Source organism: Nipponia nippon, unplaced genomic scaffold, assembly GCF_047370975.1.
Source record: "Nipponia nippon isolate SJK-2023a ecotype South Korea unplaced genomic scaffold, ASM4737097v1 scaffold_43, whole genome shotgun sequence".
Classification (NCBI taxonomy): Eukaryota; Metazoa; Chordata; class Aves; order Pelecaniformes; family Threskiornithidae; genus Nipponia; species Nipponia nippon.
The window spans coordinates 1011972-1038042 of NW_028262362.1; the positions used below are offsets into that span (position 1 = coordinate 1011972).

General features: G+C 63.5%; 1 protein-coding gene across 2 annotated transcripts in view; it reads left to right on the forward strand.

The window, feature by feature from the left end:
* The first annotated feature begins 4417 nt into the window (after nucleotides 1–4417).
* Nucleotides 4418–26071, forward strand: part of ZBTB16 (zinc finger and BTB domain containing 16) — a 63196-nt gene continuing 41542 nt past the window's right edge. Inside the window, exons 1-2 of one of the 2 annotated variants that reach the window (XM_087778398.1) lie at nucleotides 4418–4545; nucleotides 4960–6300. In XM_087778398.1, coding sequence (XP_087634524.1) covers nucleotides 5030–6300 — 1271 coding nt within the window. In that variant the 5' untranslated portion in view covers nucleotides 4418–4545; nucleotides 4960–5029. Of the gene's footprint in view, nucleotides 4546–4955; nucleotides 6301–26071 lie in introns of both variants that reach the window. The other variant, XM_087778399.1, reaches the window with a different exon arrangement.

Sequence of the window (26071 nt, forward strand, 5' to 3'; positions counted from 1 at the left end):
TCCCGCAACGATTTACCGTGGCATCAGTTGCAAGGCGGATGACCCGCAGAGCAGCGCGAAGCCGCGCGGCTTGCGCCCCGCGCCGCAGCCCCCGAACCAGCTGCATCCTCGGAGTGACTCTCGGGTTCCCTTTGTGCGGCGAGCGGGGGCACAATAAAGGGCCTGTTCCCGACTCCTCCGCTCCCCCGTGCCGCCACAATGCGCCCGGGTCCGATATCCGCACGGCTCGGACGGAGCCCGGTGCTCATCAATGGGTTTCACGGGGAGCTTAACGCGCCGTGGCTGCGCGCTGAGCAGCAGTCCAGGGGCCCGCCACGGCTCTCCTCCCTCCCCCTTGCAACCAGCTTTGTGCACTGAGGTTGGGTTTTTTGTTGTTTTTTTTTAAATAAAGTCTAACACGTTTAATCATCTTTTCATAAGCCGTCAGCTTGCCGCAAGCGAAAGTAGAGCGCCGCGCTCTACCCCGGCTCGAGCAGAGCTACCGTGCCCGACAAAACCCTGGTCTGGCGCGCGCGCCAGAGCTTGGATGCTGTCAGCTTCTCTCAAAGTCTGGAGCGATACTGAAAATCAGTTTTTCAAAGTCACGGGTTTCCAAGTTAAGTTAAAACAGCTCCTATTTTGCACCAAATCCTCGTTCCAGCGTTTGATAATTGAGCTCCACACCGGCATGACTGGAAACCCCTCCAAACACACCAAAACAAAACAAAGCTATTCCTAGGAAAACGCGCAAGATGCAGCGCAGGAAGGCTCCCGTCCCCTCGCCCGGTGCGCGCCCCGGCCGCGCGCCAGCCCGTCCTCCCAAGCAGCGGGGAGGAGAGGTGCGGGGGGCCACCAAATTGGGGGCCCAGCAAGCTGAAGCGGGAGCCCTTTCGGTGCGTCCCTCTCCGGGGTGGAAAGCGGGGGCTGATGAGTCTAACGCTGCTGGAGGAGCGCGGGCGATGGCAAAGGGCGTCTGCCCGGGGCGGGGAAAGGAGCAGCTGCCTGCGCCCGGGCTTTGGGGGCGACGGAGAGGAGCCAGCCTGGGGGAGTTCCCCCCCCCCCCCCCCCGCCCCGTTCACGCAGGACGGGCGATGCTGGGGGACCTGCTTGCTGAAGTTGTCTCCCACGATGTTTTTTGGTGGGCTAAGCGTCCTGAACAAGGAATTTCCTTCCTCGCTGTAGTTGGGGAGGCTTTTCTCTTTTCTCCTCCTCTCCGTGCGCCTCGCTGCGTCCTGGAGGAGCAGCCTGAAGCTGCCCTTGCCGTCATCCCTCGAGATGCTTCCGGGCCCTTACTTTGCCCTATCCGTGCTTTGCGGAGCTTTCCCTCCTGCGGGCCTGCTGACGCTCACCCAGGCTGCTGCTGTTGGGAAAGCGAACGTTTGCGGCTCCCCGTCAAAAACAGCCGAGGGGGCTGGGGGCTCGAGGTGGATCTGGAGGGATCCCTCGGTTTCCCGGGAAGGACGCCCATGCTCCGCCTGGTCCTTTCACGGGAAGACCTTCCCAAGAAACCTCGGGCGTCTCACGAGTTTAATGCTGGAGGTTAATAATAATCGCACCGGGCAGCACATGGTTGCCCCCGTGTCTGGTTGAGAGATTTACAACTGAAACTCGTGGCGGAGGAAGAAATTGCCTCAATCACTTGGAGTAATGGCACATGGAGAGGCACTTGGGCGTGACTGCTATTTAACACAAGAGCCCAGCTTGGCTTCATTTAACGTGCTGGTTCCTTTCTAATAAACACGTTACACTACAAGGTGGGGATTAAGGTCAGAAAAGTAAATAAATTGGAAACTGATGGGGAGAGATGGGAGGGAAATGGAAGGCACCGGGGGGAGCGACGGGTGATTAACTCCCGTGCCGGGGCGCGGGGAAACGACCCCGAAGGCCACGGCGGTGGCTCCCCGAGCTTCCTTTCGGCACCTCGGCGGGCCCAGCCGGGGGGCTGCAGGTGCCGGGCAGCCCCGTAGCTGCCCCCCGCCCCGCAGGGCGGCCGGGGCTGCTCCTGCTCAGCCGGGTACCTCCGCCCCGGAGCCCCCAGGCTGACGGCGTGCCCGCAGGCCTGGCGCCTGAGCCGGGGATGTGGTTTTTCTTCCCTTCTCCGGGGCGCTAAGGCAAGCGGCTGCTTTTGCTTCTCCCCTTTGGCTTGTGAACACGTCCGGATCGCTCCTGTCTGTTCTGGATCGAGGCGCCCGACCTAAGCGAGGCGGCGGGCGCCCCGGCCGAGGCTCTGCGGGGGGGGGGAGGGGGTTGCGTTTCTTTAGTATTTCCGCGGCGCGGCACGTGGGGGGGCACTGCTGGGGGAAAGGGGGCTGATGCTTGAGGTCACGGGCAAGAGTTTTTGCCTTTTTCCCCCCCTTTTCTGCCCGTTACGATCGCGCCGCCTTCTCGCCAGCAAGGCGTCTCCCAGCTCCGCGTGCGCGGGGGGCTGCAAGAGTTTGGGAGGGAGCGGGGCTCGGGGACGGGCAGAGCCAGCGCCGGCTGCCCAGGGGGTCGGGAGGAAGACGGCCGCAGCGCCCGGGGAGGGCTGGGGCTTCCGGAGCTGGCTCGGGCGCAGCCCGCCCAGAAACAGAGCTGGGCGAGGGCAGAAGTCCCCGAGCGCAGGGGGACCCCTTTGGTTTTGGCTGGCAAACACGGCTCGTGGAAAGGCGCTCCGGCCCGAGCTGTCTAACCAGCTCTTCCATCTTGCTTCGCCCCTAAAAGCAAAACCGCCTTCCCATTCGGACCCTCCGCTGTCCAGGGAGGTCTCCGAAGGCACCGTAGCAGCGGCGCGGCGGCACGCCGCGAGCGCGGGAGGGATTCGGGCAGGCTGCCGCCGGGGCGCGCGCGGGGTCGACGGGCCGGCCGGCGCCTTCGGGGAAAGGCCGCCGCGGGAAGGCGGTCTCTTAAACAACTCAGTAGCTTTTACTGTACGTATTAGCGGAGCAACAAAAAGCGCGACGCGCCAGTTGACGGGAAGGACTGGGGGGTTAATTTTCAGGATGCTGCCTGGGAATCTAGCCGTGGGATTTCCATTATTGCTAATGGGACTCACGCAGCTTAATTTCATCCGAGCTCCACTAAAAACGTACCCCTAACCGCCTGCGAAATTTCAGTCCTGAAATGGAGCCTTTTGGAAGTTCGAGGAGGGTAAACAAGCACCTGAACCCACACTGTCTCGCTCGTTCCCCCTCTCAGTCGCTCGGATTTAAGAGTCGGGGAGGGGGAGGAACTCGAGCAGTTCCGGGCGATTAAAAAACCCATACCGCAGGCAGGCTGCCTGCCTGCGCTCCGCGTTCCCGCTCTCTGCCGAGTAAAGCGGCAGAGTTATAACCCCCGAAAAAACAGGGGTAGCTGATGCCTTACCCTTAAGCATACGACCGCGAGCGCCGCGTTATCCTACGCGGCTAATAACCCAAGCAGCGCCGCCTTTCATTGTCGGGCCTCTGTTATTAGGCTGTTCTCGTTAAATGACTGCTATCATCTGCTCCCAAAGTACATCAAATCCCATTATAATTATAAACACACTTCCCCGTAACGTTCTCCTTAGATTACATTTGCGCTGCTTTACCCCAAGGGTATCTTTGTACTAATGCCGTCCGTATTTGTTGTTCTAGCTGACGACGCCGGGCCCCGCGCCGGCTGCGGTGTGCCGCGGGTAGGGCTGGGGAGGGAGAGGCCTGCGTCGCCGCGACCGTGCCGTCCCCTGAAGACGGCACGGGTCCTTAAACGCACCGAGGGCCGCCGAGGTGCCGGAGCGCGCGCGCGCGGCCCCGGCTGGGGATGCTCTGCCCGGGGAGCAGCTCCCTCGGCACGGGGCGCCTCGCGGCCCGCGCTCTTGCCGCTGCCTTTTTGCGTCGCGGTCGGTATGGCGGAGCTGCCGGCGCTTCCCCTTCCCCGTTTTGCTCCCTTCCCGAGGCCGCCTTCGCCGGCGGGCCTCCATCGCCCATCCGGGGCGCGGGGATCCCGTACCCGCGCGGGGCAGGCGTCGAGCCTGGGCGAACCGCGCTTTATCGGGGTGACGCGCGCTGGCTGCCGCGTCGCGCCCGCGACGGCTCCCGGCCGAAATCCGCCGCCGCCGCCCCCGAGACTTGGCTTTCTGCTCGGCGTTCGCCTTCTCCCCGTCTCGGCGCCGGGCCCCCGCGCTCAGCCCAGGCCGGGGGGCTCGGCCGGCGGGGCCCGGCTCCCCGCCGCGGGGGGCTGTGGGCGGGCGCGGGGCGGCGGCGGGCGCATCCCGTCGGGGCGGCGGGGCCGGGGGGCGGGGGGGGCGGGGCCCGCTCCCCGCCGCCGCCGCCGGGGCTCCTCCATGTTTGTTGCTGGCAGCGCTGTCCAGCCCCGCCGCGCCGCGCCGCGCCGCCGGCCGCCCCGCAAGGTGCCGCGGCGGGGCCGGGGGGGGGCCGGGGGGGGGCGCCCGCACTCAAGATGGAGCGGGCGGCGGCGGGGGGGCGCGGCGGGCGGGGGGGGCGGCCTGACGTGGGCGCGGGGCGGCCCGTGGGCCGGCGCCGCCGTGATTTGCTGCGCGGCGCGGCGAGCGGCGGCGGCGGCGATGAGAGCGGGCAGTGCGAACTGCCGGAGCAGCCGCCGGCCGCCGTGAGTGCGGGCGGGGGGCGGGCGGCCCCGCGCCCCCCCCCCCCCCCCCCCCGCCCCCGCCGCCGCCGCGCACCTGACGGGGCCGCGCTGCGCGGCGGAGCCCCGCGGCGGGACGGGACGGGACGGGACGGGACGGGACGGGGCGCGGCGGCGGCCGGGGCGGAGGGGATGCGCCGCGCTGCGCCGCGCCGCGCCGCGGCCCCTTCCCCGGGCGGCGGCGGCGGCGGCGGGGACGCGGCTCCGCCGGCCCGGCCCCCGCAGAAAGTTTTCGGCGAGCGGCCGGCGGGCTGCGGGCTAACCTCCCTCTCCTCTCCCCGCTCCCCCGGCCCCCGCTCTCTTCCCCCTTCTCTCCCCCCGGCCCTCCCCTCCCCTCTCCGCTCCTCTCCCCCCTCCGCCTTTTGTTTTCGCAGATAGTCGGCACACAAAGCTCGTCCCAGATTTGAGCGACGGCGAGGCACCCTGATGAGTGAGCCTCGGGAGCGCCATGGATTTGACTAAGATGGGCATGATCCAGCTGCAGAACCCCTGCCACCCCACCGGGCTGCTGCACAAAGCCAACCAGATGCGCCTGGCGGGGACGCTGTGCGACGTGGTCATCATGGTGGACAGCCAGGAGTTCCACGCGCACCGGACGGTGCTGGCCTGCACCAGCAAGATGTTCGAGATCCTCTTCCACCGCAACAGCCAGCACTACACCCTGGACTTCCTCTCGCCAAAGACGTTCCAGCAGATCCTGGAGTACGCGTACACCGCCACCCTGCAGGCCAAGGTCGAAGACTTGGACGACCTGCTCTACGCCGCCGAGATCCTGGAAATCGAGTACCTGGAGGAGCAGTGCCTGAAGATCCTGGAGACCATCCAGGCCTCCGAGGACAACGACACCGAGGTCGCCATGGCCGACGGAGGCGCCGCCGCCGCCGAGGAAGAGGAGGAGAGGAAGTCGAGGTACATCAGGGGCCTCTTCGTCTCCAAGCCCGCCGGCGAGGAGAGCGGCTACGCCGGCGCGGCCGGCCAGAGCCTGCCGGCGGCCGCCCCGGAGCAGAGCCCCTCCGCCTCCGCTGCCTTCGGCCCCCTCTCCGCCATGAGCCCCACCAAGGCGGCGGTGGACAGCTTGATGACCATCGGGCAGTCGCTGCTGCAGGGCGCCCTGCCGCCCGCCGCCCCCGAGGACTCGCGCCCCGCCGCCCGCCGCCCCCCCGGCCTCGCCGAGGTCAAAACCGAAGCGATGCAGGTGGACGACGCCTCCAGCCGCGACAGCCCCCGGGCGGCCGAGCCTGGCGCCTCCGGCGGGGAGAAGCCTGACGAGAAGGGCAAGGAAGGGCCCGGCACCCCGACCCGCGGCAGCGTCATCACCAGCGCCCGCGAACTGCACTATGCCCGCGAGGAGGGCGCCGAGCCGCCGCCCGAGCCTGGCCAGGGGCTGCCACTGGGGCCGGAGCCGTCTGCCGCCGCCGCCGCCGCCCAGGGCGAGAAGCCCCTGGGCATCTACTCCCTGCTGCCGAACCACAAGACTGAGCCGGTGCTCGGTGTGCCGCCCTCCGTGGCGTCCGCCCTGCACGTGCAGCCGGCCCTGGCCGTCTCCATGGACTTCAGCGCCTACGGGGGGCTGCTGCCCCAGGGCTTCATCCAGCGGGAGCTGTTCAGCAAGCTGGGGGAGCTGGCGGCCGGCATGAAGACGGAGAGCAGAGCCCTGGGCGAGCAGTGCAGCGTGTGCGGGGCAGAGCTGCCGGACAACGAGACCCTCGAGCAGCACAGGTGAGTGCCGAAGCCGTGCCGCGCCGAGCGGGTGGGATCTCGCTGGAGGATTTCGGTTTCTGGCCCGGCGTCGCGTGTGCCGGTGCAAAGTTCCTGCCACGTACCCCAAAACCGGGACGCGGAGCAGCGTGCTCGGGGGGGCGGCTGTCGCAACTTTTCTGGGTCTGGCAGCCGTGCCAGAAGGTTCCCTCCCGCGAGCGCCGGCTGGGGAGGACAGCCGGGACGGGGCTCGGGCCGCGGGTGGCTCCTGCTAGCGCAAACCCCGCCGGTTTCCCTGCCCGGCGTCCGCCGAACGCCTCGCGGTTGCTGCTCCTTGAGTTTAGGGCTCCGCACGTCAACGGCATGTAAAGGGACGCGGTGGGGTCGGGCAGCCCTCGCCCACCCTCTGCCGAGCGCCGACCCCTCCTGCGCCAGCACCCGCGCGGGGCGAGGGGGGGGGGAGAGACCCGCAGGATCCCCTGTGCCCGGCCGCAGCGATGACATTTGCGTCGCCGCACGCAGCGCCCTGCCGGCCCGGTAGCTTTGTGCCGTTCGGCTTCCCGGTTTATGAAATATTTGCACTTTGCACAGAGTAGCACGTAGGTCAGGCTGGGTAACGCCGGGGCGAGCGCAGAGGGCTCGTGCTGCCGCAGAGCCCTGGCTCCGTCCCTGCGGGGACGGGCTCGGGGTTGAACCTCCGGCGCCCGCGGATGCGATTTCGGGGCTCCCCTGCTCGGGGCGGGGGGGGATCTTTGTGCTCGCGCCGAGCCCCGCACCTCGGGGAGCTGCTGCGGTGCGGGAGCGCGGTGGCCGTTATCGGCACGCGAGTTTGGTGCTCCCCTGCTTACCGCCTCCCGATCGCGGGAGCGGGGACCAGAGCTCGTTCCCCGATTTGGCCGGGGAACGGAGTCGCGTTAATTACCGCGCCTAAATCGGCATCGCCGGTCAGACGCCTCGGTGCTGGGCGTGCTTCGGCGAGCGCGGCGTTGGCCCCCGGCGCAGCTGCGGCCCCGCGGCAGGACAGCAGCGTCCTGCTCGGGGGAAGGCAGCGCCGGCGCGGTGCCGGAGCTGCTTGCAGCCTCCCCAGGCTGTGCACCGTGTCAGATTTTTAATGAATCAACAGGTTAATTAGTCCTGACGCACATAACACGCTCTAGGGACGGTGGCCGTGCCGGTGTGCGCCTCCGGCGGGGGGGCCGGTGCTGCCGGCACGCTCGCCGCCTGCGGAGGCTGCCGCCCGCGAGCGGTGCGGGATGCGCCGGAGCCGGTGTCGGGTGCCGGAGCAGCAGCAGCTCCCTGCACGTTCAGCCCGTGAGCGTTTCCAGTGTGGGGTGGCAGCCGCCGCTGCGGGGTTCTCGGCCCCGCGCGGGTCTGCCAGCGCTGGCAGCGTCGCCTCTCGGTCTGGCCGGCGACTCGGAGCTGCCGCGCGGGCTCTGCCGAGAGCAGCCCTCGCCCCTTGGAGGGGTCCCCCAGCTCTTTGTGGGTGCACAGCTGCTTTCCGCTTTGTTCCCCCGCCTCGCGAGCGGGAGAGCCGGGGGTCGTGTTCGTTAGCGTGCCCGAAGCCGCCTCAGTGCGGCTCTTCCCCGGCCGTGCGGTGATGCAGACCGAACGTCACCGGAGGAGAGCTGCAGTGAAGGCTCAGGGAGAATTTTAACGTGCCTTTCTGCCACGGCCTCCACCGTTTCCCTTTCCCCCTCCGAGCCCGAGAGCGGTGACCGATGCGGCCGCGGGAGAGGGCCGTGCCGGAGCTGCCCAGCTGCTCCTGCCGCTGGCGGGGGATCGGCCCCGAGGCAGGGCTGGCTGTGGGGTCGGATCCTTCCCCGTGCTCCCGAGCAGTCGGGAGGTGGGGGAGCGAGGCCCAGCCCGACCAATGCAGCAGCCCCTATTTCACGTCGCCTTCCTGCGCTTGCCTTATTTTGACAACCGCGGCTTATTTCTTAATTATTCGTGATCCTTATCAGGAGGCTGGGTGCGCGCCATGCTCCGACGGGCTCTTGGGTCCGACCAAAGCACGGAGCCGAGCTCCGTCCCCGGCAAGCGAAGCCTCGAAGGCAGCTGCTTGAGCCGGCACCAAACTCCGTTTGCCCGTTCTTGCTTTCGGACGGACTACCTGGCGCTGGCAAACTTTGCAGGGCGAGCCAAATCCCGTGAGCCATTTTTAAACTGATCTGTAAGACCGTCCATGTTGAAAGGCGTCGGGCAACAGTCAAATGAAGTTAACCCCCCCCCGCCCCCCCAAGTCTAAATCTAAGGCGGTTTGTGTGTAGACAAGGTCTCATGTGGCTTTTTTATGGTGTTTGCTTTCTAATACGTGGTGAAAATTACCGTTTGGGGAGGATTTGTGGGATCCTATTGTATTTATGAAGCTGTTAAACAGCATCTACGCTAGATTGGGATCTGTAACTCTCTGCTGGAGCAGTTCTGGCGGTGGCGGCAGCTGCACCGTGCCGGCTACAGGCTCCTCTCCGGTGCCTGGTGCAGAGGTGGTCTGGGGGGATTGGCGCCCCGCACCACGGGCCTGGCACCACCTCCCCGCGACGGCTGGCGGCGGGGGCAGGAGGCGCCGGGGGCACCACCGCGTCGCTTGTCAACCGGTGGCTTTCGCTGACCTCTTTCTGCTGTGCATTTGCTGCTGCGGTTTTGCTTCCGACCCCGAAGCGAGCGCGGAGGGGAGGTGCCCGGAGCAGAGTCGCTCCCGGCTGTGGTGAGCCGGGGGCCAGGGGGCAGCTGCCCCGGGGAGGGCCGCCTCCGGCACGGGCAGCGCCCCGGCACGCTCGGCCGCCCGGCGCGATCCTCGGCCAGCCAGCACGATGGGTTTGGCGTGCTGAGCCCCAGCAGGTGACGGGCAGAGCCCGAACCCGTCCAGAGCTGACGCCGCTCTTTCTGCGAGGAGCTTAATGAGCCAACGCCTACCGCGCCTGTTTACATCGCACAAGCGAGTGTATACATATGGCGGGTGTGTTTGTTTACACACACACATGCCTATATAAGTATAAATATATATGTTTATAGTCTCGGAGCCTTCTGAGTGTTGCTCCTGTCTTTATTAGCATGGGAAACACGCGGGAAGAAGGCGAGGAGAGGGCCGGGCCGGCTTTTCACCGGGCTTTGGCAAGCACGTGGCGGGGCCGCTCGCCCCGGGTGATGGAGGGTGCCCGAGGGACGGTCGTCTGCCCTGGCCCCGCGCGGGAGCGCGGCTCCGCGGCCGCCCTCGGCCTCGCGGCAGCGTCCTCCGTGCCCCGGCGTCACGCGGGCGAGTCGAGCGCGCTGGTTTGTGACCTTTCGGTGGCCGAGTGGCCGCAAGCCTCGGCGCTGACTCTGACCGGGGTTTTCGGGTCTCCGAGCCCTCCGGCTGCCGTGCGATCCCTTTTTTTTTTTCCTTCTTTACCGAGCTTATGATTTTGACTAATTGAGTGTGTATTGAGTTGGCGACTCTTTAATTTTTTTTATAAAAGATTTCCTTCTAGGTTCAGCAAAGTTCAAACTTAATCTAATGTTAGTATCGATCGTCGCTTCTAATTGCAGACAAAAAAAAAAGCCATAGTTCAGCGGCCCTTTTTGGGCTCGTTCGCACGAGGAAAAACCTCCCGAGCTGCGATGTGAGTGCCACGCTGAGCCACCGGCTGAGCCCGCAGTCATTTGTCATCGGGAAGTTAAATACCTTAAAACTGTATAAAAGACGTGGTTTCATTTATTTAACGTCGACAGCAACAGGGAAGAGCGCGGGCGGGGATGCGATTCAACAGAGTTCGTTAGCGGATCGGCCGAGCGTCCAAAACCCCGATGCTGCCTGGGAGTTTGCCCACCGTAGCGATGCCGCTCGCTGCCAGCGTTCGCCACGTGTGCCCGCGCGAGATGGAGACGCTGGGCTGGAAGAGGAAAGCGCTTCGCGGCGGTGGCTCGTCAGGCCAGCGGAGGCCGGCGGGGGGGCGCGTGCTCCCCTCGGAGCGGTTTTGGCTGGAAGGTGCCCGTCCTCGCTGTCGCACGGGGGCCGCCCCTGGGGGAAAGCCTCCGTTCACGTTTTCGCGTCCGAGTTGTGCATTTTGAGGTTTCAGGGCTGAGCGGTCGCCTGAAGGACACGTGCTGGGGTTGAGCGCGTTAAGGGTAGGAATAAGGAGCCTTGCTCTTCCCCCCCCCCCCCCCCCGGCTGCTGACCATCCTCAGCAGCCCAAAATGCGGAGTTTTGCCCTCTTCTCCCATTTCCAAGAGCGCAGAGGAGCGGCGGGTCCAACCGTCTGCTCCCGCCAGTCCGGTGTGCGGGGCCAGGCGTCCGTGCTCCCACCGGTCCAAAACGCTCCTGCTCGGGGAAGCCGCGGCTTCCCGTGGGGACCCGGGTCCCGCTTGCAACGCCCGGCAGTCCCCGTGCCGTGTGGCCTGTGGGCCTGCCCTCTGCGCGGAGCCGTAACGTTCACGCCCGGGCAAATTTCAAGCAGCCGCGTAGGGAAACGTTCCGGCGCTCGGCTCTTCCTCTGCCAGCCTCACCTCCATTCGTCTCCGCCTGGATTAGCTGAGCGTTGCGCTGCTGATGCCATTAGGCACGTTGGCACTGCTCGACATGTCACAGTGAGAAACAGATGCGGTATACCATTAAAGCAATAAACGTGATAAATCGGATCCCAAGTGCTTTGTGAGATGTTATTAGTGTTAATTTTGGTAGCCTGCTACAGTAGTGGTTTTTTATTTTATTTTAAGCATTCGGCGATTTATGTTCCGCCGCAATCGAAACTTTAAGAAAAGGAGGAAAAATGGAAAGCGAGGGGGGAGGGACGAGAGAAAAAAAAAGCCAGCAGCCCCCCGATCTCTGCCCGTGATTACTTCCAGAGTCCGAAGACGACTTGGCAGCTCTGGTTTCTCGCTGATGGGCCTTATTAGCGGCACCTGGCATCATAAGGGGCTAATGGAAACCAGCGTTCCCGGCTGCCTGGCCGCTGCCGCGCGGCTCCGGCAGCGCGGGGCGGCCGGGCGAGGAAGCTCTTATTAGCTTTATGGGCAGGGGGACGTGCCCCGCTCAGGAAATGAATGTTGCAGCTAAGGTCCGCGGCGCTGACCCCGAGCGTGTAACCTGTGAGCGCCGGCGGAGACCCCGCGCAGGATGCTTGGGATTTCGGGGCTCTCTGGTTCTTGTCATGGGCAGAGGGGGAATACGGCGTGGTATGTTGCAGCCTTGAACTTTTGATTTATTCAGTGGGGGACTTAACCCCTTCCATGCTCGGCTCCTAGCGCGGAGGGGCAAAAGCCCCCTTCGGCTTCCGTGTTATTCCATCAATTATTCCGCATCGTTTTAGTTGCGTGCCCGACGCGTTTTAAAGCAAAACTCTGGCATTCCCGTCAGAAAACGCCAGTTGCTTTTTCTGTTGTTATTTATTTCTTTTTCCCCTTGCCCAGCAATGACTTCGGCGTCTCCCCTCCCGATGGCGAGGCTGGCGGCGGAGGGGCTTCCGCGGGGGCGGCGGGGATGCTGCGTGCCCCCTGACCGGGTGCGTTCGCCTTCCCCAGCGTGGCGGGTTTCGCGGGGAGCGGGGCGGGTGGATCTGCGCCAGCCGATCCCCGTCGGCTGCGGGGCTGGGACCCTGACGCTTAAAACCCGCCTGATTGCGGAGCGCCGGGACGGTTTTTCCCCAGAGCGCGCTCGCTGGATGTCACTTGCCGCGGCCCGATAAGCTTTGCGGAGCCTTTCCGGTCCTCGTTATAAGACGTACGGCGCCGTTCGTTGAAACAGCATTTACCGGCTGCGCAGAGGGGCCCTCGGAGAGCCCGTGCTCTTTCAGGGGCGACGCTCTCGACTCTCTTTCGCCTTTTCCCCGCGGCGCGTGGAAGCGGCGCGGAGCAGCCTGGGCGGTTTGCACGGAGCGTCCCTGCAGCCTTCCCCGCTTCTGCCCGACGTTGGCTCTTTAGTTGCACCGGTGCGTAGATCTGCTTTCCTTGGGTAGAGTAAAACGATCTGCGTTTTCCTTTTTGCTCGCAATTAGCAAGATTTTTCTTTTACCCGCCCCCCCGCCCCCCCCCCCGCCCTTGACAGCTTCAAGAGAGGCCTTAAATGAGTAATTACTAAATATTTCCCGGCAGCCAAACACGGGGCCATGGCATCTCCTGTTGCAAAAGTGAAAAATATTTCTGTTTGCAGTTAATTTTAGTGGCAGGCAGATCACGTTAACTGGGTGTAATTGCTTCCAGATATGGCAGAGGGTTTTGTGTGTTGGGATGAAGGGTCTGGTAAGTGCTCACTTCCTGTGTAAATTAGCCTGTTCCATTCATTCCTCCTCGCCCGGCGGCCCTGGCTTGTGTCACTCCGCCTGCAAGGTTCCCCCCCCCCGGCCCGGTGTTCCTCGGTGCTTTGTGGTCGGTTCAGTCCCTCGCCGGGCACGCTCCCTCCTTTGCCGTCGCGGGCGGGCGCTGCCGGGATGCGCGGGGCTCTGCAGCCGATGAGCGGTGGGCGCCGGGGCCCGCCAGCGCCAGCCGAGCGCCGCTGCGACGGCGGCGCCTTCGTCCGCGCCTCGCGGGCCTCGTTGGCCTCGCCGGAGGGCGGCTGGCTCTCCAGCCCCGGCAGAGACCGGCGGTTGCAACGTGGCCGCGTGATGGGTGCCAGCTGGAACGGGGAGTGCGGCACGCGGGGACATTAAGGTGGAAGGGATTCGAAGAACACGAGCAACAGCGAAAGGGCTATGCGTCCTCGTGACTAACCGCAAACGAGGCAGGCGAACCTGCGTGCGGTTAGATGCTTTTTAATAAGGGCTTAGGAGCTTTCAACGTAGTTGTGACACCTACTCTTCTTCCCAGGCTCCAGCCCGGTTGCCGAGACCTGCTTTGGGGTGTCGGAAACATTGCGTGGGTATTCGTTCCGGCTAATCTTCGTCTAGGCTGAAGCGTGCCTGAAATGCTGGGTATCGGTTCCGGACACCGGTTTGCCCTCGCGGTGTTCCGGGTAACTTCTGCAGCTGACGCGGGGAGCAGCAGGCGCCTCTGCGAGAGCACGAAGCGCTGCTGGAGCACGTGCTTTCGGAAAGAAAGGCGGATTCCTCCTTTTTACAAGAGCATCTGCCGCCTGGGTCGTTTTGCAGCTGAAGAGGAGAGCATCGCCGTAAAATTTGGGTCGTAGGCGCGAGGCTCTGCGCTCTGGCCGAGGGCCAGGGCCGCCCGTGTCATTTTCGCTGTAGTGTTCTTAACTGATTTTAAGTAGATTAGGGTTGGATACCCGCCCCGCTGTGCCGGTTTAGTTTTCCATCGGCCTTCGTCGTCTCGTTGCTGGTTTATTGGCGCGTTGTTTAGCAAACAAGCCGGCGATATGCAATTGAGGAAACGCTTCTCCACGTAGGCAGGAGCGCCGTGAGGCGTGTGGAGCCTCGCTAGAGCCGCCCGCCATAAATCGGCGTTAAACACCCTGCTTTGTTACCGGTGTCAGCGCGGGAGATGGGCTGTTTATCTGCGTGTATCAGCCGGGCTGATAACCCCGTGCTCTGCTTAGCGCTGTACGAGGAGCGGCTGGCTTGCTGCACGCCGGCAGCACCCGTGCGCGCAGGCGGAGCGGCGGGGGGAACGCTGCTGGATGCCGGCACGGGGGCCGGCGGAGGACGCCGGCACAGGTGATGCCACGCTACTTGCCTCGCACGCCACGGAGAGGACCCCTGCGCCCCCCTCTCGAAAAAAACGCACCTCCATCTGTCTGCAATTGCAATGCGTGGCAGGGAGGAGGACGCCTGTTTTCACCTTGGTGACCTATAAAGAAGGCAGACATCGACTGAGCGGAAAAACAAAGAGAAACTAAAAAAAACCCCGCAACCCCAAACCCCAGACCGTTTCCACCGCCGGCGGGCTCGCAATGGCGGAAAGAGCGCCGTGAAAGAGCGGGTGCCGGGCAGGCGGGCGCGGGGTCCCTGCTGGCACCGCCGCCGGGAGAGCCCTGGGCTCTGCTTCCGTGTGAAATAACTGGGCAGCACCACGAGCTCCGAGTCCGTTTTCCCGCAGAGAGGCAGCAGAAAGCCGCCCGCCCGCCGAAACGCCCGCGCGGCTCCCGGCGTCGTGCCCCTTGGCTGGCAGCGCCCACCCTGGCACGGCGGGTCTCTCCGCGCCCCAGGCTTTGGGCTCTGCGAAGGCTGAAAATGGACTTTCCCATCGGTGAGGACCTGCGCTGATGCTTTTAAGTAATTCCTAGGGATTTTTTTTTAAAGGCACAACGCAGTTCGTACGTGCGCATAAAAATACGTAGCTGTTGCCTATCCTTTCGTTTTTTCCTTCGGATTTGCGTTCGGGCGCCGCAGGTTGCCCCAGTTGCAACCCCTGCAGTGTTTGCAGCTCCATCACGGCTGTTGAAAGCGCTTTTATCCTCTCGCCGCCGAGTTTGGGAGCAGCGCTGGGCCCCGTGCGCTTTGCCCTTTTGTCACCTTCCCTCATTCTTTTCTCCGCGCATTATTTATAGTAAATCATATTAGAAAGGAGTGCTAAGGAGGAAGTGTGATTCATCCTCCTTGAAACCTGCGCTGACATAAATAAAGGCAAAGCGCTTACTACGTGTTTTTTATTATGGTATTTAGGGACAGGTTGTACTAATCTTGGCGTGCGCAGACTACACCCGTGAAGGCTACGACTCTAAGAAATTCGATTTAACCACAGCACAGGCTGCACGTTAAAAAAAAATCCAACCAAAACCCGGCCCGTCTTCTTGGAAGCGCACACGTGTGACAGCACGAGGCTTTAGGGACGGCTCACGGGTTTCCAGATTTCTCCACGTGTCTCTGGCTGCGCCGTCGGCTTCTCGGGGGTTTGCTGGGACTTGCTCTGGCACGGGAGTGGGGACGGTTGCGAGCGCGGGCGTCTGCTCGGGTGTATCACGGGTCTGGAAAGAGATGCTCGAGTTGGTCCAGGAAAGGGCTGCCTGAGGGGGGCAAACCGGCGGGGAAACGGCGAGGGGACGCGCGGAGGGGACGCCCGGTGCAGAGAGCCCCGGCCAACCGCTCGCAAATCGCGCAGGCTCGGGTGGCGGAGCGAGCGCCGGCGACGGATATCTTATCTCTGGCTGGGCGCGGGCTGCGGTCGCAGGCTGCTGCGCAACACACACAAAACTGCCTTTGCGTGGGAGAGATAAGGCGCAGGCATTGTGCAACGCTGCTGCCTTGCCAGCCCCTCGCCGGTCCCCCTCTACCCGTGCCGGCACGGCACCGGCACGCCATCCCGCTTGCACCACGCTGCGGTCGGCCAGAGGGCACGGGCGATGGCATCGCGTGCATCGCCAGCACGGGGGCAGGTCCTCTCCGCCGGCGGCACGCGGCGAGCCCGGTGGCGCGGGGTGGTCAGGGCGCCCGCCGGCTTGCGCGCCAGGGCCCCTTTCCGCGAAACAGCGCGGCGCTCAGAACCGAAACCCTCTGTACCTCCCTACTGGGTGTTCTGCTATTTTTACCAGGAACGCGGTGATTTCCTCTTCTCTTTCTTCCTTCCCCTCGTTCGTAGAAAATATCCCAAGTGCCGAGAGCGGGTGGGAGGGCGGCTGCTTCTGCGAACGAGAGCGGTGGCCGGAGGCGCTTGTAGCGTGCAAAGCCTCTTCGGGCAGCTCTGCCTGCGCCGCCCTCGCCTTTCGGGGGGGCGGCGGAGAGAGGCTCCAGCGGCTGCCCGGTCTCACCAGTGGGTGCTCGGAGCCCGGCTCCCGCTGGCCTTGCCGCGCGGGTTGCCGTGCCGCAGGAACCAGCGGCGTGCAATGAAACCGGCAGAAACCCCGCTTCCCTTCAGCAGGAACGCTTTTCAGGAAAACTTTAACTTGAATGAAAACCTTTCCCATGGGGAAAAAGCGAAAAGGAGTTGTTGTTTTGGTTCCCGGGTCTCCTCTTGCTCTCGAGAGCTCGGGAGGGACGGGGGAAAGGCCATTCTGGCTTTGCCGCGCCTTCCCCCGGCCTTTCGGTTCCTTGCCGCCCTGGTTGAAGGGCAGCCCTTTCTTGGGCGGGGTTGGGCTTTGCATTTCTGGGGGCTGCGGGGAAGATTGCCCGTAGGGCAGGGGCCGTGGGAAGCGGGTGCCGCGGTGGCAACGGGGCCGCCGGCGGCTCCCAGCCCGCAGGGTGCTGAGTCAGCGGCACCCGAGCCCTGGCGAGCGTGGGGCAGCACCGGGGCTGCCCCAGCCCTGCCCGCAGCCCTGCCCGTGGGAGCTGGGGAGGGGCAGCAGCGGGATCTCGGGATGCAGAGGCAGTCGCTCATATTGATTTCTGGCTTATCTGACCCTTTAGCTGGAGGCAGCTCTTCCCTCAGCGTCTAACCAAATGTAACTTGAAGCAGCCCAGAAACGTATATCATCCTTCCCTTGCGTTAATTAGGGCTGGCTGATGCATTATTTAGCGGGGTGGGAGCTGCTGCGGGCTGCCCCGGAGCGGGTGCCGAGGCCAGCCGGCGCGTGGGTGGGAGGAGCGGGGGGCTCTGGTGGGCCCTGTGCTGCCGATAGCGCTCTGCACGAGCCTGGGGCTGCTGGCCGGTGGCGCCGGTCCGGCACATCGGGCGGCTGCAAACCCAAGCCGGGAGGGGAGAGCTCCCGTTGGACCTCGCCGTTGGGAGAGGGACTCGTCCAGAAGAAGCTGGGAAGAAGACGGGACCCTGGTGACGGGGGGCTGAGCGGGGCGTGCCCTGCGGGGCAGCAGAGACGGGCGTCTCCCGAGGACGGCACTCGGGATGCTTTCTTTCTCCTTATCCCGTAGCGCAAGCGACGCGTGGCGGGGTCCGCTCTGCCGGGCCAGCGCCGAAGGCTCAGCCGCCGCCGGCACGGGCAGCTGCGCCGCATCCTCCTCCGGCTGGAGGTGGAAAGCAGCTCCCTAATTAGCACCTTTGTTGCTAAGCGAGCGAAGCGGCCGTGCGGCGAGCTTCCCGCGAGCGATACGTGTGTTGGGGAGGGGGCCATCAAACGCCGCCGCACGCGATGCCGTGTGGTGCAGCTGCCGGTACCGATGCGCTGGAGCCTGTTTGCTCGCCGCCCCGCAACGGGCAGGCATCGCAGGCCAAGGCTGGGAAGCAAACGCCGTTTGCTTTCCTCTCCTCCCCCGCCGGCCTCGTGTGCTTGGGTGTTTGGTGCCACCCACAAGTACAGTTGGTGGGGGCCGATAAGGATCGCTGACCTAGAGCGAACGATGGGGACTTTCTTCCTGCTAAAACGAAAAGAAACCCACGCCGCATTGTGTTTGCGCGGACGGGTCGGACGTGCCCGGCCGCCGGTTCTCAGCGCTGCGGCTTCTCACGTGGATGTGCCACGAGTGGCGTTTGCGTCCTCGGTGCTCTCGTGCACGAGCGTTTTCAGTCCCTGGCGTCAGATGCGCTCCGCACAGGACCAAGTCGCTTTGGTGCGGGGTAACGATTTTCCACCCGACCAAGAAGATGGCGTGTGCAAGCAGGGTTTCTCGTGCAAAGTCGTGCCGTGCCAGGGTTTGCTTTGCCGTGAGCCACCGCGGGAAAGGGATGCTCGCGGTGCTGCGCCTGCGCTCCTGCGTGTGCTGTGCGCCGTCTCCTTTTGCTGCCGGTGTTTTGGGGGATTTCAGTTCTTCCTCGTTGGCTGTAACGCGCGGCAAGCGCGTCATCGTACGGGCTCTTCGTGCTACGACGGCTCACGTGGAAGCCGCATTTTCCGCATAAGTAAGCGGAGGGCGAGAGAAATTACAGCGGCGACAACGCGAGAGGCCGGGCAGCAGCGAGCAGAGAAAGAGCGGCCGGACGCGGCGAGGCCTCCCCCAGCCCAGGCGGGTCCCGGGCTGCAGCTCCGAGCCTGGCCCTGGTCCCCCTCCTGATGGCCCTGGTCCCCACGGTGGCCTCCGCCCCCCCTGTGATGCCCAGATGCCCCCGTGGTGCTGAGCCTTGGTCCCCCCATGATGCTGTGGGACCCCCCAGCGCCCCGGTCCTGAGGGGGGCTGAGCGGGGGACCACTCCGCGGGCGGGCGGGCACTGGCTGGGGCTGGCGGTGCCGCCGGCCCACGGCTGGGCTGAAAGGGCGCCGGGTTTGCGCTGTCGGGGCATCGCGCTGGGCTGCAGCGGCGATGGCAGGGGCTGCTGCGGGGCCTTGCGTGCGCTCGGACGCCTTCCCGCCTCTCTTCCGGCTAATTTACAGTTTGGCGCCCAGCGTGTGTCGGACGTGGGGGGTTTTTTTCCTTCTTTACGTACATTGGCTTGATTCTTGCTTCGGTCTGCAGCCACCCAGCTTTCCCGTGGTTGGGTTTTTGTCACTGTTATTAACTAATGAGCTGATTCTTTTGCCGTTTTTAAATAACTGTGGTTTTCCTTCAATACGAGAAAGGGAAAATGTCTTTTCTTAATAGCAGAGCTCTCAAAAGTCAGTGAAGGCGTGAATTTGCATTCTTCCGCACAAATGTGCGGATTACCACGCTTTTTATTACTGGGACTTGAATTGCTGAATCATGGAAGCAGGGTAATAGGAGATGTTTGCATACATGATGTTGGGGGGGGGGGGGGAAAGGCTATTTTTAAAGCTGCCGTAGCAGGCTGGGCTGCTTTTTTCCCCTCTCGCTACGCCGTTGCGTGGCGTCTGTGGTACGGGACGCACCTTGGTTCCCAGTGCCGGCCCCCGGTCGGGCTGGGATGCACGGCGGCGGTGCCTCCTGGGCCCGTGGCTCCGCTGCTTGACGTGCCCCCGGCCCCCTCGGCCGTCCCCGACGTGCAGCTGCAGCAAAGCGCCGATTTGCCCTGTGCTCCAGGTGGGCGCGCGCCGGTCGTCCCCCGGCCGCCATCGCTCTCGCCTGTTGCGACGAGGGTCGCTGCTGAGGCAGCTCTTCCGCTCCGCTCCACGGCGCCTTTATTTTCGGTTACCTTTGGTCACCTCTCGTACGGCGTCTGCCCCGCGCTGGCCGGGTCAGACGGGAGTTAGCTGCAGGCATCGCCGTGTTAAAAGAAATAATCCTATCGTCTTTGGGGGGACGGTAACGATGGATGTTAACGCCAGCCTCCCGCCGGTTTAGGAACAGCGTCTCTCCTCCCTCCCCCGGAATGAATAAATCACGAGCCGTGCCGGTCCTGGTTGTTCAGCCCAACTAGCAGCTCAGCCCTTGCCTGTCGAGGTGCGGCAGCCGAGGCGCGGCTGCTCGTGCTCTGGGCACCAGCCCCTCTCTGGGGCCGGGGGGGGCTCCGTAGGGCGACAGCCCGCGGCGGCGCTCGTTAAACAAGACCCCGTTTGGATTGCCAAATGCCTTTGATTCTTCCTGCGTCGTCTTCTGCCACATCCTGGCCCTGCGTCCCGAGGTCGGGGTTTTATTATTTTATAGGTGCCGTAACGTTCGGACCGTGTCGCGCGGCGGTGGCCGGCGTGGTCTCCCCACCGTCCTCCTCAGGATGCTCTTAGCAGTAGACAGGGAGCCGCTGGGTGGCCGGAGCAGGCGGGGGGCTCTTGGCCCCCGGCTGCGTTTCAGAGCCCGCGTGGCCCGTGTTTAGGTGTGGGGTTTGGACAGCACATAGTATTTGGGCTACGGAGTAACACTTTTGCTCCACTGGGGGTACGTTGCTCGTCACGCTCCCCTGCGCGTATAAACTTGTGCCTTTTCGTTAGTAAGTAACGCCAGGGAAATAAGGGTAGAAGGCAACGCGTCTGTCTGGGCAGAGCGGTGCGGTTATCCCTGGCATCGCTGTCTCTCGGCCTCGCTCTCTGACGACCGGGCCGCCTCTGAGAGAGCTGCGGGGACCCACAGCACCAGCAGAGCGGCTGCAAAGCTGCCTGCCGGCGTTCGCAGCGCGGCTCGGAGCCGATCGCCAAAAGCGCGTGCTAGGGAGCGGGAGCGGCGCAGAGACTCACTTTCACCCGACAAATTATTGTTGGTACAAGAGCACATTTGAAATCTATTCAACTTTTCAGTGTCCCATAGCCCTTTAAACGTTTTAAGTGTATTCTCACTGATGGGTTACCTTTTCTTTCCCCGCGGGCTATAATTAGTGGCCTTTACACAGAATTGCCTTACAATTGGATTTGAAGAAGATAAGAATCAAATTACCAGTATTTATCTTGTAAATTCCAAAAGATCTACTGAGAGGCGCTGCATAAAGAGGATTTCTAAAATCTTCTGCTCCGAAAATGCAACCTTCCCGTCGGTGCCAGGATTCCCTTGAGCGCCGCCTCTGCGAAACGCCCTCCTCGCACGTGGGACGTGGCCGGAGGTGCCAGGAGGGAGAGGACGGCTCCTTCCCCCGCCGAAACTGCGCTCGCGGGCTGGGAAGGCGGCTTGCTTGTGAAATACGTCAAGAAATGGATGCGTTTCCATCGCCTGATGGATGGTGGCCTGGTTTCTGTTCGTCAGGGCAGCCACGGTGCAGGTGGCGATGGTTCGGATGCCGCAGTGCCGCCGGGAGGGCGACTGCCTCCTGGCTTTGCTCTTGGGCTGCAGGGGCTGAGTTGGGGCCAGCGTCCCCTCTGCCCGACGCGTTTTGCCGGTCCAAGGGAGGTAGCCGGGTGCCGGACAGCAGCGGTGTCTCGGGCTGGGCCTATGAAACAGTCTGACTTTGGTCTTTGCTCTCACGGCTGGTCCCGGGTAGGCTGGAGGAGAAGAGCCGTCGAAACGCGGCCTCTCCCGCCCGGCTTCCCTCCCCGCTCTGCTGGGCGGCTCGCGGGTGACAAGGCAAGTTGAGCGCCAGAAATGGATGGAGGTAATTTCGGTGGGCTCTGTTTTGACAGAAATTAAGCATCTGAATTTAAATTAAGGAGATGGAGAGCCCAGGCAGCTGAGACTATATTTTCATAGCGTAAACAGTTGCAGAAGAAGATTAATAGCATCTGTGTAAACACGCCGCCGCAGCGGCGAGGGGGCGTTTTTAATAGTTGGAAAATACTAAGGACGGCTAGAGGCAAGAGCCGCCGTACCCCCCCCCCGCTCGCCTGCGGCACGGCGCGGCCGAGCCCTCCGCACCCCTTCGACCTCCCCGGCCGGCCCACGGCAAATACTGCAGCCGCCCTCAGCCCCGCTCTCCCTTCTCGCAGTAAATTACATATTAAAGTAGCCTGGTAACTGAGCACTGGTTGCCGCGCGATAAGCTCCGGGAAATCGATATGTTTGCCATGTGCCTGCTTGTTTATGACACCTGCCTGCGGAGCAGTTGAGCAATGCTCCGCGTGCCCGGGCTGCGCTCGGGAGGCTCGCCTCCCCCTGAAACCCAGCCTGCGCTCGCAGGAGAGGGGGCAACAGCACCTAGGGATTTTTTTGCTCCCCGAGCGTGGCAGCGCATGGCGGCACTGCCCGAAGCCGCCCGGCAGCATCCCATCGTGGGGGTTAAAATAAGGCGAGCGATGATATTTGATGATGCGGAGCACGGGGAGGCTGGCGGGGTGAGAGATCAGGTCGCGTCTTCATCCACCTTCGGGGCTTCTCCCGCCCCCCCACCCCGTGGGCTTCTGCTCCGCTTCCCTTTGTCCCCTTCCCAGAGCAGGTACGGGAGCGGAGCCCGGGGGTTTAAATACTCATTCCAGGCGCCCAGGAAGGGAGACGGCTGCCTAAGCGCCCGACGCTTTACAGGAGAGCGTCGGCATCTTGGGAGCGCCGCGCCACGGGAGCCGGCGGCGCCGAGCCCTCGTGCCAGGGCGGTTGCCAGCGCAGCGCCGAGGACCCGTTGGCTGCACCCCGGTGCGCGGGGTGCCCCACGCCCCTCGGCAGCGGAGGCTCCCGCCCTACAAGCAGCTAAGCCCGGTTCAGCTGACGGACTGGGACTAGCCCCGAGCTGAGAAAACTCTTCGCCTTGGCTTCAGAGCCCAGGCCCTCCCGCGGCTTGGGCGGTTTGCCCCTGCCGCGGGTTGGCGCCGGCCCGCATCCCCCCCTGCGCCAGCGGGGCTTTGGGACGGATGGGAGCATACGTTTTTTTTTCCTTAAATCTCGAGTTAGCAAGCTGCGGTAATTGACCTTTTGACCCAGATATGAAGTTGGGAGGGAAAAGACACGGCCTGCAAGATTTTTGTAGAACTGTTGACCTCTCGGAAGATTAACTCGGAGATAATAGTAATTATAAACAGATTACGGCGGGCCCAATCGATAGTGAACTTTACCTCCCGCCTAAAATCTGAAGGTCAGCGTTTTGCTGCAGCAAAGATAACTACTGCGGGTTTTCACACCGTCGCGAGCCAGGGGAACCTCCCCGCGCGTAGGAAATCCGTGAACTGAGCACGCAGGGTTCCCGCGGGCCCTTCGGGAGGGGGCAGAGGGACCCACGGGATGGCTCGGCGCGTCGCCCGGGCGCGGGGCTTTGTGACGCTGAATCCCGCAGGTGAGGCTTGAGGCGGTGCAGACCGGCTCCCCGGGCGCTGCCGCGGCTCGCCTGGACGCCGGCTCCCTCGAGCCGGGAGGAGTGAGCGCAGAGGGGTAGCGCCCAGCTCCGAAAAGGCACTTTCTCTTTGCCTGGCTTTTAATTGCTTGCTTTCACTTTTTATGTCTAAAAGATTGTCCATTTAATTAACTCGAGAATGCAATTTCAAAAACGCTAATGCTTTACACATGACAGCTCTTCAAATAAAAGTAGCGTTCCAGTATGGCGCTGCGCTTCCTTCGCCTCCCCCTTAGCCTCTCGCGGGTTATTTCGGAGAGGAACCGTCCCCCCCGGCAGCCCCGATTCTTGAATAAGAGTCGAGAATATTTGGGCTGTTTGGTCCCGGCTTTACCTCGTTAGCGTTTTGGGGCTGGTGGGAGCCCGCCTTTTGCCAAGTCGGCGATTCCATCCGCGTCCTTGTCTTTCCCTGGATGTCACCTGTTAATCTCCGGCCGGCCGTGCCGTGACCTGTGGCATCCTCCTCTCCCAAGGCCGGAGCGAGCCGGGTGGGCAGTGGCGCCGGCCGGTGCGGCGTGGGCGCCGGCCAGGTCTGCCCTGGGCGCTCGGGGACGCCGTGCTGCTCAGCGGGCCAGGGTGGAGGGACGGGGCTTCGCTCGTCTGCAGCACTGGCGAGCAGGTTTCGTTTCTGCAAGCGTTCCTCAAACCCGCGCTAGGCTCGGGTTTCTATTTTTTTACCTTTATGTTTATGGAGCTGCTTTCTAACGGATGGGCTTCCGGGCGCCGAGCGCACCCTCGCCGCGACCCCTCCCTCGCTTACAAACACCGCTTAGGGCCTTTCGAGGTTTGTTGGCTTTTACCGGGCATCTTTGATCTGCACCAAATGGATGGGGTGGGGGACGCACCAAAGGCTGGCGAGGGGGATGGCGGCAGGCTGGGTCCGGAGCCCGGCTGCCTCGCTGGCGCGAAGCCCTCGCTGGGACCCCTGCCCCAGGCGCAGCCGGCCCGTTAGCCCTGGCGAGCCCCGGCGCCGACCCTTCCGGGCTTCTCTTGCTCTCCGAGGGGGTTTCGCAGCCGGCTCCGGGGCAACCCCCCGTTTTTTTGCATTAACGCGTGCCTTTCCTCCGGAGTGGAGCGGGGAAACCTGGTGGGAACTTCGAGGCGAGGCGCGGGGTTTGTTGTTAAAAACCTGCACGCGCACCACCCCCCGTCCCCCCACCCCCCTTTTTTTTCGTAGCTTAGAAACCTCTCTTTGTGGCAGAAGGCTGGGAGGGTTTGAATGCCACATACAGGCGTAGGAGGCTGACTGAGACCATACGGCTTTATCATTCATTAATTCCTGTGCTCATTCATCCCCCTATTTAAACTTCTCTGTAAAGACGGGAGCTACAGATGGTCTTTTGGTACCCGCTTTAGCCTGCAGACCTTGGCCCCGACAAAGGGGGTACAGAGGGAGCAGCAGAGTGTACAAAATATTTCCAACCATTAGAAATCGAGGTCGCATTCACCGGCGGCTCCTGTTTTGAAAGCGAATTTATGCGAAAGCATCAGAACCCGCCAAACGGGGCATTGCCAGGAGTCGGGCTGAACTGAGGGGCAGGCGTTAGCCGCGGTTCTGCTGGCCGTAATTGTGCTTTAGAAACCGGAGGCGCCGCCGCGGTTCTTTAGCTGCGTCCTTGCCTTTGTGTTGCGAAATGTAAAACTTGGCTTTCTGCGCCGAGGGACCAGCTCCCTGTCTGACGAAGGGAAACGAAGATCGCTGCTTTTGCCTGCGTTAATTTGATGCCAGCGCACTGTTACCGTTTATCTTTAAGAATTTGTTACCGTTACGGCACAACGCCGCATCCCCGCGTGGGAAACGGCAACCCGGGGCGTGCTCAGCCGGGATGCTGTCGTTCGGGTGCCCGCGGTACCTTGGGCTGGCCGGCGATTTTCTCCCCGCTTCTCGCTTGCGCAGCAGCTGCCGCGTTCCCAGCGCGTTTAGGTGTTAGCCCTACGCGTGGCTGCGGTGACGTGCTGAGCCGGGACGCGCTGGGCGCGCGGTGCTCGGCGTGCTGCCGGCAGCTCCTCTGCCTGCCCCCAGCCAAATTGCCACGGGTGACTGGAGTCCCCTGGGAGCAGGGGATGCGCGGGGCTTGCATCGTCCCCGTGCCCGCCCCAGGCTTTTCCCCCGAGCTCTGCAGGGAGGTGCCGGGGGGTGCAGGGATGCCCTGGGAAGCCTCCCCCACTCCTGGCATCACGGGGGGCTTGGGGGAGATTGCGATTGCACCCCTCGGCAGAGGGAGGGATCGCCGGCCTCACCGGCTCTCGGGGAGGTGCTGGGGCGAATGCGGGACGTCTCCTCACCAAAAAGCCTCGCTGCCGGGGGCCCCGAGACCCGGCCCTGCGCGCGGCGCTCGCCAGCTGCGCTCCATCCTTTCCGCGGGAAAGCCGGGGCCAAAAGTCTTCTCGCGGAAAGACCGAATTCTGCGATCTTGTTTTTACACATGCTGTGCTTAAATATTAACACCAATTGAGCAAATTGCCTTTTAACTGCCTTTATTTGCTTTCATTAACGGTATAATTTAAAAGCTCCCGAATTTGCATGGAACCTGTTGTGCACGTTGGGGAGGGGGGCGAGGCTGATCATAAGTGTATTAATCGTGAGCAAGCCTCCTTGGAGAGGTCCCGAAGTGCCGGGACGGCTCAGCAACGCCCGGGCTCCTCGGTCCGGGACGCCGCGTACTTTTGGCCGGGGCCGGGGGGAGCGGAGCGTGCCGTCAGGGCTGGCGTCCCGCTCATAACTTGGCTCGTCCGGAAGGTATTTATTTATTCTGCAGCAAAACATGTTGTAGGCTGAGCAAAACTAATTACGACAGAGCTGAAGGCAGCGCGCTTGCTGTTAAGGCACCAGCGTTTAAACTGATGCGGAAAGTAAAAAAAACGAAGGAGAGAGTTGCCGGTCCGTGCCCCCCGTCCCCCGGTGCGGGGCCCTGGGGCACGGCGCTGCCCGCAGCCTGCCTGCAGCCTGCCTGCAGCCAGCGACATCTGCCCACGTTGTTCTTCCATGAGATGACAAGCTTCCAGCGTGATTTCAGCCAGCGGCTCGCTCCCCTCCGCGCAGATGTTCGTGCGGTTTCGGGAGCGAAGCCAACTCGGACGCCGCGAACGCGATGCAGGCGGCCCCGCGTGCCGTGCCGCGCTGACAGCCCCACCGGCTCTCAGGCTGCGCGAGCTCTGTTGACACCTCCCGCTTCCGTAGGCCTTCCCAAACAACGTGTTTTCCATAGGAGGGTTGTGCTGGCAGATGGGCAGCGACGGCCTTGGTCCCAGCCCTGGTTCCCCCCTCCATCCCAGCCGTCCGCACGGACGCTGCCCGGCTCCGACCGTGCTGCGCTCTCCCCCGCGCCGCTTGCGCCTCCCTTGTTTTCAGCAGTAGTAAATCCTGCCGAGGAGCTGCTGATAGGAAGCGTTTTGCGCCTCCGCCTCGGGAACCTGGGTGGCAAACTGGGCGATTTGCACGAGCCGCCTGGGTGAAGGCGCTCGTTGTTCGCTGGGACGGCTGTCCCCACCTTGCCGGGGATCCTGGTCTTTGCCGTCGTCGGAGCGTCCC